This window comes from Typopeltis vanoorti, chromosome 12 (assembly GCF_054136105.1).
Source record: "Typopeltis vanoorti isolate ZY-2024b chromosome 12, IOZ_Tvanoo_1.0, whole genome shotgun sequence".
In the NCBI taxonomy this organism is placed as follows: domain Eukaryota; kingdom Metazoa; phylum Arthropoda; class Arachnida; order Uropygi; family Thelyphonidae; genus Typopeltis; species Typopeltis vanoorti.
In genome coordinates, this window is record NC_143560.1 from 51,988,685 (window position 1) to 52,002,280 (window position 13,596).

The 13,596-nt window shown below is 35.3% G+C and overlaps 1 protein-coding gene across 3 annotated transcripts in view; it reads left to right on the plus strand.

Annotated features, from left to right (window-relative positions):
• Positions 1–12,747, plus strand: part of GrlHz (Gustatory receptor-like Holozoa) — a 253,757-nt gene extending 241,010 nt beyond the window's left edge. For all 3 annotated transcript variants that reach the window (XM_090401540.1, XM_090401539.1, XM_090401538.1), the window contains exon 12: positions 12,323–12,747. In XM_090401540.1, coding sequence (XP_090257666.1) covers positions 12,323–12,436 — 114 coding nt within the window. In that variant the 3' untranslated portion in view covers positions 12,437–12,747. The remainder of the gene's footprint in view (positions 1–12,322) is intronic.
• Positions 12,748–13,596: the final 849 nt, after the last annotated feature.

Below are 13,596 nucleotides of genomic sequence, written 5' to 3' on the forward strand. Positions count from 1 at the left end.
CAAAAACATCTAGTACAAAATATACAGAGACAAACAAGGTTTAATTTTACGTCATTCTTATGGGATTTGACCTAAGTAAAAAAATCGATGTAATGTGCTTTGGAATATTTAAGCTACAATCGAGTTTTTACACCACCATAACTATCATCTTTTCTGCATTATGCCCTCTCTTTATTGCTAAAGTCACTCTGTTGTTTCGCCAGACAAGCACTCCTCGGGCATACTGCTCTCCATACCCTTAATCATTAAATCACCATATATTATACCACTCATAACTTCATTCAAACCCAAACAAGCATCACTCACGGCCTCATTTTCATTACACCATTCAGCATGACTCTCCTAGTTTCATTACTTTACCTCAACATTCTTTTACTTACTCCCTCACTTTCACAATATCTCATTCTAGACCTCTTGTGCTTTCATTCTGATGACTTCCAATCACTTCCATACTATTCATTACTTCATCATTCACCAGAGTCTCTCCCTTACTTAAACCTGTTCTAGTTTCTTCAGCTAAAGTAATCTCCATAGTCCTAATTTCTCTATTCAACACATTTAACTCAGTCTTAATATCCTGAACCCTCTTACTGAGCATTTCCAATTCCTCTTGCAAGAGATGAAGGTTGCTTTTCATTTTCACAAACTCCTGCTGAAGCTCTTCTGCTATGGTCCTGACGTTTGCTTCCATTCCTAATCGTTCTAATCTATCTAGACACTTTTCACATACATTGTTTTCATTCTTGTTTATCCAAACAGACCATAGATCTTTCATATTTTTCAGTGCATACATATAGCAGTTTCTGCAACGCATCCACTGCAAAAAATCCAAGGCACAGCTATAGAAGTCCTCTGTGCTACTGACATATGTTTCTTTATGGACGCCATCTATAGACGCTGAAGCAGTGAAACAAACAAGTGAAAACACAATATAAACAAAGTTTCAACAATAACACCACTGAAGCACAACTGGTACTATAAATTAAAGATACCAAGAATATTATATGCTTGGCTTAATCCTTATCCAAGTGTAAACAAACAAGTATTTTGCACCTTAAGTATTTTCAGGACTGGGGCAACTCATACATAGAAGCTAATGACTTTACGTTACTTGCCTTTTTTTTAGCTCTACAACCCTTTCGAGGTTTTGGCTTACTTTACAATATTTTTCCATTATTCTCTGTTCAATGCAGTACTTTTCCAATTCTTAACTTCAAGAATTCCAAGGTCTTTCTCAACCAACTATCTCTTTTTAGGGGGGGGGGTAACAGGCTGAGAGACCCATAGTTGCTGTGGCAAAACTGCTGGTGCCTTGTCTCTGCGAACAGCCAATCACTAGCTTTTGTTAACTCTGCTGATTGACATCATTAACGGCTGATTCTGAATAAACCAATCAGAACTCTGAAAGCATTCATATGTCTGCAACTCGTTGGCAGGGTAAGTTAATGCATTACCAATATTTTGAGCACTAGCCCATGAAAATGTCCTAAAAAAAAAAAAAAATGATTGTCATATTCTTTAAAATTCAAGTTAAAAGTCAATTACACAAAAGAATATGGAAATAATTCAGAGAGACAGTTTGGACCTCCTCCCACTGAGTGTATGATTAGATAGTGGAGAAAACAGGAAGAACAAGTACTCAAGATGCCAAAAAAGAAGAGGGCCTTAAGAGGAAAACCAGCAAAATGGCCAAACTTGGAGCAAAGGCTTAAGACTTGGATTATGAAGCAGTGCCAGAGTGGGATATGTGTGTCAACCAGGCTTATTCAATATGAGGCAAAAGGTGCTTCCGCTTCATGAGGAAAGAAGGGTTGGCCATGAGAATATGAACCAAATTATCCCAGAAAATGCATTTTAGTATGTATCTTAAAAATATTACCTAGTTACGAAATATACTTATTTAAAAAAATATCAATTGTGTTCTGCTTTATGTTTAAAATATTGTTTTCTTAATTTTGGGTTCAAAAAAGTAGGGTTCATCTTATACACAGAAAAATATGGTAATTTTATACTTTATTTTTGTTTTTATTATATTCACTTATTAACTGTTTTTTCTTTTGATTACATATTTTATTTGCTTCCTTTCTCTTTTCTTAATATTTTTCTCTATCAGCTTTTATTTCTTTGTATACATTTCTTTCTTGCTTTATTTTTAATTTCTATTACATTCCTGCATTCATCAAACCATTCCTTTTTGATTCTTTTATATTTCCTTATTTCTTCTACATATATTTTAAATTATCTTCCATTTATTTTCTATATTTTGATTTTAAAATTCTTTAATGTCTTCTATTTTTTTCTCTGTATAATTTAATAGTCTTTATTTGTGAAAGCTTCAGTATTCCATTTCTCAATATTTATTGATATTCATCTCAATTTTGCACCAACCAACATGTGGTCAGAGTTGTAGTTTGCACCTCTAAATGCTTTTACATCAACGATTGATGTTGCCCACCTTTCAGAAATCAAAAGATGATCTATATGATTACACTCATTAGTAGCTGGAATAATCCATGTTCCTAAATGTAGCTTTTTTTTTAATGTGGAAAATTTGTGCTCATGTATATCTTCCAACACCTCTATGTATATGTTCCTTTCCTAATTTAGCTTTAAATTCACCTAATACAATCATAGCATCATTTTTTAGATCATAAAATTGTTCAATAATGTTTCATCAGCATTCTCAATCTGAGCATAACTATTTGGAAATGTAATGTTACGAAATTTACCTTTAATATACATATTCTCTCATTTATTAGTGTAAATCCTACTATCGATTTGTAGACTTTTTTTGTTATAATAAAACCAACTCCGTGTTCTTGTTTTATAGGACCACTAAAGTATGACTTATTTTTTATTATTATTAATTACTCCCTGCCCTTTCTATTTCATTTCCTGTAAGGCTGTGATATCCACACACTAATTTTGATAATTCTCCTGCTACATTTTGCATTTTACCAGCCTGTAATAACATCCTGACATTCCATGTTCTGAATTTCATAATATTTCTCATTAACCTTTTCATATGTTCTTTCCATAATAAACACTAAAATACACGAAGATTATTGAAGAAAAAATGAAAGAGTTTGAGAACAAGAATCAAACCTTGGCGATTCACTGGCAAGCCTTGAAAAAAGCCCCGATTGATTCAGCTAGAGAGGCATGTGGTGAAGTTGTCTGCAAGGATAGAAAAATTAGAACTCCATGGTGGACACAGGAAGTTAAAGAGGCAGAGAAGGAAAAGAAGAAAGCATATCAAAAGTTCCTGGCAAATAAGTCAGCATATGCTCTTAGAGAATGCAGAGACAAATGCAAGAATGCTAAACAGTGTGTAAAACTAGCTAAACAAGTCATGGGAGGACTTTGGCAAGAATATAGAAAATAAATATCAAGAAGGTGGCAAAATATTCTGGAGGTTGTTCAAGAAGCTTAGGAATGGAGGAAAGAGTGCTGTAAAAGGAGTTAGAGATGATAAAGGTGACATAAAAACGGGAGAAAAAGATATCCTTGAAGTATGGAGTAATTACTTTGAAAAACTGCTAAATGAAACAAGCAGCGATGACAGCACAGCGGTAAAAAACACTGACCAGGCATGCAGTCAGGAATACATATCCATACTTGAAATAGAAAAAGCCATCAAAGGCATGAAATGTGGAAAGGCAGCAGGAGTAGATGATATTCGACCAGAAATGCTGAAGTATGGTGGTATAAAAGTCTTACAGTGGCTGCACTGCATAGAGGGACGAATTCCAGATGATTGCAGTAGAGCTCTCATAGTACCCATATATAAAAAGGGAAATAAAACTGAATATGAGAATGACAGAGGTATATCCCTACTGAGTGTTCCTGGCAAGATCTATGCAAGTATACTTGAGAAACAGTTGAGAAGAATTGTGGAAGAAAAGCTTGGTGATGAACAAGCTGGATTCAGGCCAAATAGAGGCTGTCAGGATCAGATCTTCACTTTACGACAAATAGTCGAGAAAGTATGGGAATATAACAAAGATCTGTATTTAAGTTTTATCGATTTGGAAGAGGCATATGACAAGGTGCCAAGACAGAAGCTATTCAACATGCTTCAGTTATATGGTGTCAATGGGGCATTATATCAAGCAATACTTAGTCTTTATTTGAGTTGTAAGTCAGCAGTTAGAATTGAAGGAAGTACAGGAAGATGGTTTAATGTTAAATCTGGTGTGAAACAAAGATGTACATTATCCCCTCTGTTATTCATTATCTATATGGATCACATTATGAAGGAAAGTGGTATTAAACATGATATCAAAATTGGAGATATTAATGTCAGCTCTTTGCTTTATGCAGATGATGTTATACTTCTAAATAAATCTGCTACAAGTCTGCAAGATTCTCTGACTAAATTGAATAACTGTTGTAATAGATATGGTATGAAGGTCAGCAATAAAAAGACAATGAAAATAGGCAGAATCATTGAAAATATCAACTGTGTTTTGAATGGAGAACCTGTGGAACAAGTAAAACATTTCAGCTATTTAGGCACGATTTTTAGTGAAGATATTAAATTAAATATAGAAATAGATAACAGAATCAGCACAGCTGGTATGGTGGGAAGTCAACTGAATAAATTCATATGGAATAAGAGAAATTAGTTGGAACACTGAATTAGCTGTATTCAAGTCAGTGTTCAAACCAGCTTTAACTTATGGATCTGAGAGCTGGGTCAGAAGTAAAACACTTGACCAAAGACTAGAGACCACAGATATGAGAGTCCTGAGAAAGATTAGAGGCGTGAACAGATGGCATCAATGGCAATATCATTAAAATCGAGGATATTAGGAAAGAACTTGACATTGTCAGCATCCAAGAATGCGTTAACAGAGCTAATCTCAGGTGGTATGGTCACTTAAACAGAATGGGCAAAGAAAGATTAGCAAAACAAGTGTTCTCTGCCAGGTTGGCAGGAAAACGACCCAGAGGAAGTCCAAGATATAGGTGGATTGATACGGTACAAAGTGCCTTAGACGATAGAAATATAAGATCTGATAATGTTGGAGTCTTGACAAATAACAGACTGATTTGGAGGAAAATTGTAGATAGGAAGTTAGTAATGATGTAAATTTTTTTTCATGTAGTACTATCATATCCTGTACACCCCTTGAGGGTATATGGCAGGAATTTGATTATGTTTCCAAAGTATCAGTCCGGTTTGTTTAGCTTTCACAAAAAAATTTTTTTTTCTAGGAATGGGTTTTTAGTCTATTGCTAAACCCTCCTTTATCCACACTTGGGACTCGCTGAGGTACTCAATCCATCCATTGAATACTGCAGGCAAAGTAGCATCATCTGGGTAGTGGCCCCTTGCCTTTAATACAAAACATCATACATCCCCTTCTTGGAGATGTGTTTTGGAATTAAGGGTAAATATTAAGATTAGTGATCAGAGCTTGCTCCACTTCTACCACGAGTTGCCTTGGTCTTGCACTACCTGTGGGATCAGCTAGTCTTGCATATATTGCAGGCGCAAACTTGACATTTTGTCTGTTTGCTTACTTGGGAAAAATGGAGTAAAACCAGGTTTAAAATTGCTTGGTATCTTTAACAGAGGGGATAATGTATATCCTTGTCCCACCAGATTTAACATTAAACCATCTTCTTGTACTTCCTTCAATTCTAACTGCTGACTTACAACTCAAATAAAGACTAAATATTGCTTGATATAATTCCCCATTGACACCATATAACTGTAGCGTATTGAATAGCTTCTCTCTTGGCCTTGTCATATGCCTTTTCCAAATCGACAAAACTTAAATACAGATCTTTGTTATATTCTCATGCTTTCTCAACTATTTCTCGTAAAGTGAAGATCCTATCCTGACAGCCTCTATTTGACCTGAATCCAGCTTGTTCTTCAAGCTTTTCTTCCACAATTCTTCTCAACCGTTTCTCAAGTATACTTGCATAGATCTTGCCAGGAACACTCAGTAGGGATATACCTCTGTAATTCTCACATTCAGTTTTATTTCCCTTTTTATATATGGGTACTATGAGAGCTCAACTCCAATCGTCTGGAATTCGTCCCTCTGTCCGGGCATTCTGAACTATGCAGTGCAGCCACTGTAAGACTTATACCACCATACTTCAGCATTTCTGGTCGAATATCATCTGCTCCTGCTGCCTTTCCACATTTCAAGCCTTTGATGGCTTTTTCTACTTCAGGAATGGATATGTATTCCTGACTGCATGCCTGGTCAGTGTTTTTTTACCACTGTGCTGTCATCACTGCTTGTTTCATTTAGCAGTTTTTCAAAGTAATTACTCCATACTTCAAGGATATCTTTTTCTCCCGTTTTCATGTCACCTTTATCATCTCTAACTCCTTTTGCAGCACTCTTTCCTCCATTCCTAAGCTTCTTCAACAACCTCCAGAATATTTTGCAACCTTCTTGATATTTATTTTCTATGTTCTTGCCAAAGTCCTCCCATGACTTTAGCTTGTTTAGCTAGTTTTACACACTGTTTAGCTTTTTTACATTTGTCTCTGTATTCTCTAAGAGCACAAGCTGACTTATTTGCCAGGAACTTTTGATATGCTTTCTTCTTTTCCTTCACTGCCTCTTTAACTTCCTGTGTCCACCATGGAGTTCTAATTTTTTCTATCCTTGCAGACAACTTCACCACATGCCTCTCTAGCTGAATCAATCAGGGTTTTATTATTATCATTTAATTTCATAATTTTGCACTTTCCTTTTAAATTAGTATTAACTCCTTTTCTTATTTGGCCCCTTTGTTCCTCTCTCTTATATACCCTCAAGTTTTCTGCTAACTGTTCCAACTTCTTTTTTAATTTCTTCTCATGGGGTTTGAGTTCCATTTTAATCAGATCTTGTACCTGTTCTATGCTGGGTGGTTCTTATGATTTTTGCACTGAAATTTGTGTGCAGCGAGGCATGAAACTTCGAGGCCCTGCCTATTTCCGTTTGTGTATTTGCATCTATGATCTTCAAGCCATTGAGTGAAACTAGTTGAATCTGGGGTTCTTTCTTGTCTAAAGTCAAGGGGGTGACTAATTTCTCTTAGTCGATCTTCCCTTTCCTTTACTGCGATGTAGCATTCTTGTAAGTCGTTTATTCTTTTTTTGTATGCCACTTTCCTGAACTCCTCTTGCTCCCATTCTAAACTGAATGAAGACTACCCTTTCAAGATGGCTTTTTTCCTCTCTGGACATGCTCAGGCTATTCGCTAAGGTGAGCAATCTATTGTAATAATCATTTATGGATTCATTTTTCTCTTGTTTACATTTTTGCAGCCTCCACAGGTTCAGACCTATGCTTTTAACTTTGGAAAACTGAGATATCAGGGTATCCTTGAATTTATTGTATTCCAAAGTGTCTCAGGATGTGAGAGGAATACAAAAAATTCTTGGCCCTTCCAATCAGTTTATTCCTAAATATTATTAGAAGCTAAAAGTCTGACTATTTTCCAATATTCCTTAGCTCTTCTACAAACCTGAAGAAAGACAACACATCATCGTGATCCTCTCCAGAGAATTGGGGGATGAGGTGAGGATTTACACTTCTAAAAAATTCTACATCCCATCTTGTTAGTACTACTGGCTTCTGAGTTACCGCTGTTTTCATTCATGATACTTAAAAAAAAATTTCTTATACTAAATATATATATATACACACCTTAGACTAGACTATATGCTGCATAGTCTAAGGAAATTGTTATGGACCCTCATCACATAAATAATAACCTTAGCTATAATATACTGGACTCTTTCAGCTCTACTATCCGATATTGGCATGCACGCAGCTGCCTAACAATAGAACTTCAACACAGACTGTAGCTACAGTTCAAAGCTAACTGAATTTTAGTCGTTTTTATAGTGATACGTTGTTTCTTATAGTGTTTATTTGCTTTCTATGTTTCCACGCCTGAAGAAGTCTGACAATCCGATGAAACATGTTGCGTTTTGAATAAATTTAATTGTTATTCTAGTCTCGGTTATAGTCAGTGTGTGTGTGTATATATAATATTCAAAGCTTGATTTGCTTCCTCAGTCTTAAGAAAAGGCTGGTTATATTCCACTAATTCGGGGCCCTACCCAAGGGCCTGTGAGTTGTGGAAATACTTTCTGAAAATGAAAGCTGTGCCAAACAAAGCGGCCTTTTGCAGCTGCCCAATTTTTAATCCATCTAACTCGAGTGCTTCTAGATGTTTTTTCAATGTTTTAGGGATGGCACGTAAAGCACCTATTATTATGGAAATAACTTTGGTTTTCTTTTGCCAGATTTGTTCAACTTCGATTTGCAAATCGCAATATTTTGTAATTTTTTCATTTTCTTTATTTTTATATATATATATATATATATATATATAGATAGATAGATACTTTCTATATATTTGCTTGTTCATTATTTCCAAAACTATTCCAATCCACTATTACTTATTTTAAGTACTGTGGATTTTATCCTGTCGCTGCTGCACCATTGTAATAACATGTTATTATTTATTACTTGTAATGTCTTTTGCTCTATGCTTTCTATATTATCTATAAATGCCATTATTCTAATTTAGCTGTGCGCGCTTTCTCTCATGTACTATGTTTATCTACCCTTTGCGCTACGAGTCTTATGCCTGAGATACTAGAAAATTTATTTAATTTAGACTGCACCACTAATATCATTTAATTAGCATAAAACTCAATAATACGGCCCAGCAGATTTCTCTCTAACACAAATTCCTTCAATGAAACTTAACAGTCATGGTCTATTCTTTTACTTAACTTTATACTTTGGCTGTATCACTTAGTTTCCTGCTCACAAGTTAGATTTATTTAGGAACAGTGCAGTTGTAAAAATAAACAAACAGGCAGCACTCTTTTAACAAAAAGAACAAAACAATTTATTTACATTACAATGAAATATACATGAATTTAAACATTAGGGAGATTGCTTTCTCTATCTATTTATAACCTATTTACTTTAACACTAATTAACTCACAATCTTATTTACTCTCCACTTACAAATTCAACTTAAACTTCTAGTTTACTTGCAAAGAGGTTAGCTAACTCTGTTAAGTTATCTTTACAAAATGATGAGTCTTGATAGACTGTTTCTTAGGAAGGACCTCCCACAATGAGTCTTTTGACTCATGGAGGATTGAATAATAATAAAATTTATATCTACTTCCAATATGTCAATCGATTCTCTTAATGACAATTCTTACTACTATTGAACAATGTCTTAAGTCTCTTAAAAGTCCATCTACAACCTACTATGAGAGGTAATATACAAGAGGTTTTAACTTACAAAAGACTCAGCATCACACATTCAGTCAAAAGTCTTTCACTATGGCATTTCTTTAAATTCAGATCTTGAGCTTCCTCAGGAATGTCTGGTTTCAGTAATATATCTCAACAGGAAAATAGTGGGCTGTGAACTACGACCGGCAAAAGGTTGTTCTCCCATGGCGAAAAAGAAAATCTTCCAAGCGAAGTTGCTTCGGATAACTTACATAGCCTATTCTCCATTGCTTTGGCCCGCCGAAAATGCCTGGACAACTGCAGTCTCCAATAGCTCGAATAGCCACCTCCAGTGACCATAATTGCCACCAACCGATTCTCTTATGGACTCCCAAATCTGTTCCCTCTCTGATGATGACTGGAAGCCTTTCCTTCTTTGGCAATGTCTGGAAGTCCTCTCTCTGGCCTGGAAGTTCTCTTTTTCGCGACATCTCGAACCGGGAAGCTTCTTTTCTCTAGCGACTTTTGGATCCGGGAAGCCCCCTCTCTGTCAAGTCTGGAACCAGGCAGCCTCTCTATGCTTGGCTCTATCCCTTTTTATTATGCCTTCTCAGAGACCGCGCACGAAGTTTGTAACCCCCGAAGAATTCGGCATGATTCTTTCATCTTAAGTTTCAAGTTCGGCCTGTTTTCTGTTCTCCTCCGCTTTCTTTTGATTGTAAATTGCTGGCCATCAGAAAGTTGTTTGAACCTTTCTGACTGACTTCGGAGGTGTTTATGTGCAGAGCTTGTAAGCCTTTCACATATACATAAAAATTTCATAAACAACCTTTCTTATGCCACCATGTAGATCTATTACATACAGCTCCAGTGGCAAAACATTACCTTTGTTTTTAACATTAACATATTCTTATTAAAGGAGTATATACAGTTAACTTCCAAAGGGTTATTTACGAAAATATCTAGTACAAAATATACAGAGACAAACAAGTTATTTTTACAACATTCTCATGGGACTTGACCTCTGTAAAAAATTAATGTAAAGCGCTTTGATTTTTTAAGCTACATCGAATTTTTACAAAGGGATTCACAGAAGGAATACCCAATATTAATGTGGCATTGTCAGTGCACCTGCATACTGCTTGACGCATCCCAGCATATTTTGCTAGAGAATGTGGAAGTACCTGCACCACATGGGGAGACAAAATACAGCTCTACCCTGGAGACTAAACGTGGCATTTGAAATTTACACTTCTGGTAAATAAATACTGCCATACTTACCAATAAGTGTTTCACATTATTATTGGCAACTCCAAGGAATCAGACTCATCGAGGAAGATCCTAAACATCATGTCAAGAACTATCCAACTTTTGCACAATTTTAATCAATCATACTTTGCTTTTAACTCATTCATGGTCATGGCACCCACAATAGGCTTTGGCAGCTTATTCCACTCATTTGCCACTCTCCAAGCAAAAAACTTAGTTTAACATATTTGCTGACTGCATCTTTTACTCAGTCTCCATGGATGGCCCCTAGTTCTCCCACCAACACTCCTGTTCTGAAAAATTTCCTCTGAATTAATCTCTTAAAACCCCTTAGCAACTTTTATGTCTATCATATCAACCCCTTTTCCACCTATCAACCAGTTCCTGTAACCCATAAATCTTCACTTTGTTCTCATAAGGTTCATTCCATAGACCTGCTACTACCATCTGGGTCACTACTCTCCACCTTGTCATCACCAAGAAACCCTGGCACACAAATTTACATACAGTAGTCTAGATGGTGTCTTATCAAAGCTCGATAAAGAAGAACAATAACCTACTTGTCTCTGCTCAAAGTATTCTTCAGTAACCAAATGATCCGATGCGCTTTAGCTACTTTTGCTATATATGCCTCCTAAACTTTTACTCCCTATCCACTAACACTCCCAAGTCTCTGGCTTCGTCAATTTCCTGGAGTACAGTTCCACCAATGTGGTATACGGCTGATGATTTTTTTCACCCCAAAATGTATAACCTTACACTTTGCCATATTAAACTGATATCCATTCTCCTTTGCCCTGTCTGCCAATCAATCTAAATCATCCTGCAAAATTTTGACATCTGTATTAACTATTGCTCTACCCAACTTGGCATTATCAGCAAATAACTGAACAGTTCCTCTCAGATCCTTTCCTATATTGTTAATGAACAAATTTAAAGAACAAAACCCAGCAGCACACCACTAGTCACAGGCCTTGTTTTGGACTACTACTGAATAAATTGTTCTGATCTCTCTCTCCATCAGCCACCCTCCTGTCCATCTTACCCTATATATCCACTACCCATGTGCTGTAGTTTACTGATTAGAATTCAGTGTGGTATCCTGTCAAAGGCCTTTGCAAAGTCCAGCAGAATTCTTCACTGTAATCCCATTACCTTTATCCAACTCAGCTGTCACTGTATTATAAAAACGTGAGCAAGTTACTAAAGGCATGACCTACCCTTCACAAAACCATGCTGTCCCCTCTATATAGTATCCTATTTCCATCTGTCCATTCCTGTATTTTGCTCTTGACAACAACTCCTTATATGCTGAGTGGTTAGTAATTTGCTACATTAGTTTTGGAGCCTCCTTTATGCAATTGAACATTTGCATGTTAGTAAAACTCATCTACCATACGTATGGTTGGCATTTTCTCCACCTAGCAAGATCTGCTTTTAAAGCAGCAATATTTGCCCAGGAATTTATGCACATTTGTGAAAATAGATATGAGAAGATGGAAATGGCTTGGCTGGGAGAAGCATTATGTTGTACATCAGTTCATTATTGACCCAGATAGTTTGGACCATACTTATTTTCCTTTATATTGACATAATTAAGCATTGACAACACTATTATAATTAACTTTTACATGTTTTATAGTAATACATAAGGAGATCTTATTTGTATACTTATCTTTCTCATGCTGAACATTAGAAAAGCAAACCTATTTGTATCAAGAAATTCAAAAAATGGAGCACAGTTCTTTCATGCTGTTACTATGCTTTAAAGATGCTTGCAGTTAAATTATAGGTTATTCATAATTTAATGTTTCTTTTTTTTTCAGGCTAAACTGTTTCTCGTTCCTGTGAGAGCATACTTTTTGGTTTTGATTCTGGCAGTGGTTTCACTTATAATTTTAGTTTTAAAACAGTTTGGTCCAAATGATTTAAGCAAATAATGATTGACACCTGACTGAAGCCATGATGAATCTTATTTTCAATTTTGTACTGTGTAAATATGTCATTACAAAATTTTGAATGTGTGAATATTTGATATACAAAATTTTATTTTTCTATGAATACACCATGTGAGATCTGTTGTAAATTGCATATTTCAGAATTTATTTTTTTACATTTAACGTATTGAGCTGAACTCGACAGTTGTTAGCCTTCTACACAACTTTTCCATGACTGTTTTAGCAATTTTAAATTGTATTTATTAAGGGAAAATGAGCAAAAGAAATGCTGAATAAACTTGATTTATCATATAGACTTGTTATATCATTTCAGTAGCTGCAGTTATACAGAGTTTGAATTTTGAATAATGTCTCTTTTATGTAAAATATAAACAAATCTTACCATTACAATAGATGGAGGTTAAATTACGATTTAAATAAAATTGTTAATGTTTCGTTTGTTCTAATTTCTTTTATTTTTTCATATAATAAACTACACAGTACTAGATGGCTTTAGTTAAGTGTTCTCTCTAGCTGAACTGAAGGCTGTATCAGCTGTCAGAAAATTTGACTCATCACAATAAGAAAGTTACCAACATGAAGTCATTTTACATACTAGATGTAAAAATTTAAAGAGACCATTTCCATTAATAAGCCATGAATTGGAAGACCAGTGGTAAACAATGAGTGTTGTCTTAGAGCAAGCTTTTACTATCATTCCCTTGAAAATCAGTGATATAGGCTTCATTAAAAATAAGTACTTCTAGAGCACAAAATTCTGAAAACAAAAATCTCATCAGCAATTATGTGATTCAAGTTCATTAAATGTTGTTGGAAGAAGACTTACCATGCAAGATTAGCTTTGTCATCATTTTAATCATGAAGTTGAAATAATGCCTCACCTGTTGACAGTTTTAGTGATAAAGCAACTTTTCACATCAGTAGTAAGGTTAACCACCAAATTGACAAATTTGGAGAACAGAAATCACAAGAAATTAGGAAAACAAGAGATTCTCTAAAGTGAACATCTGGCATGCTGTAGGAAATTATGTATAATTGGTTCATTCTTTTTTTAAAAGGAACTATTGTGAATGGTAAAGCTTATTTGAATGTTCTGCAGAATTTTCTTAATCCTGAACTGAAGCAATCAAGACTTGACAGTA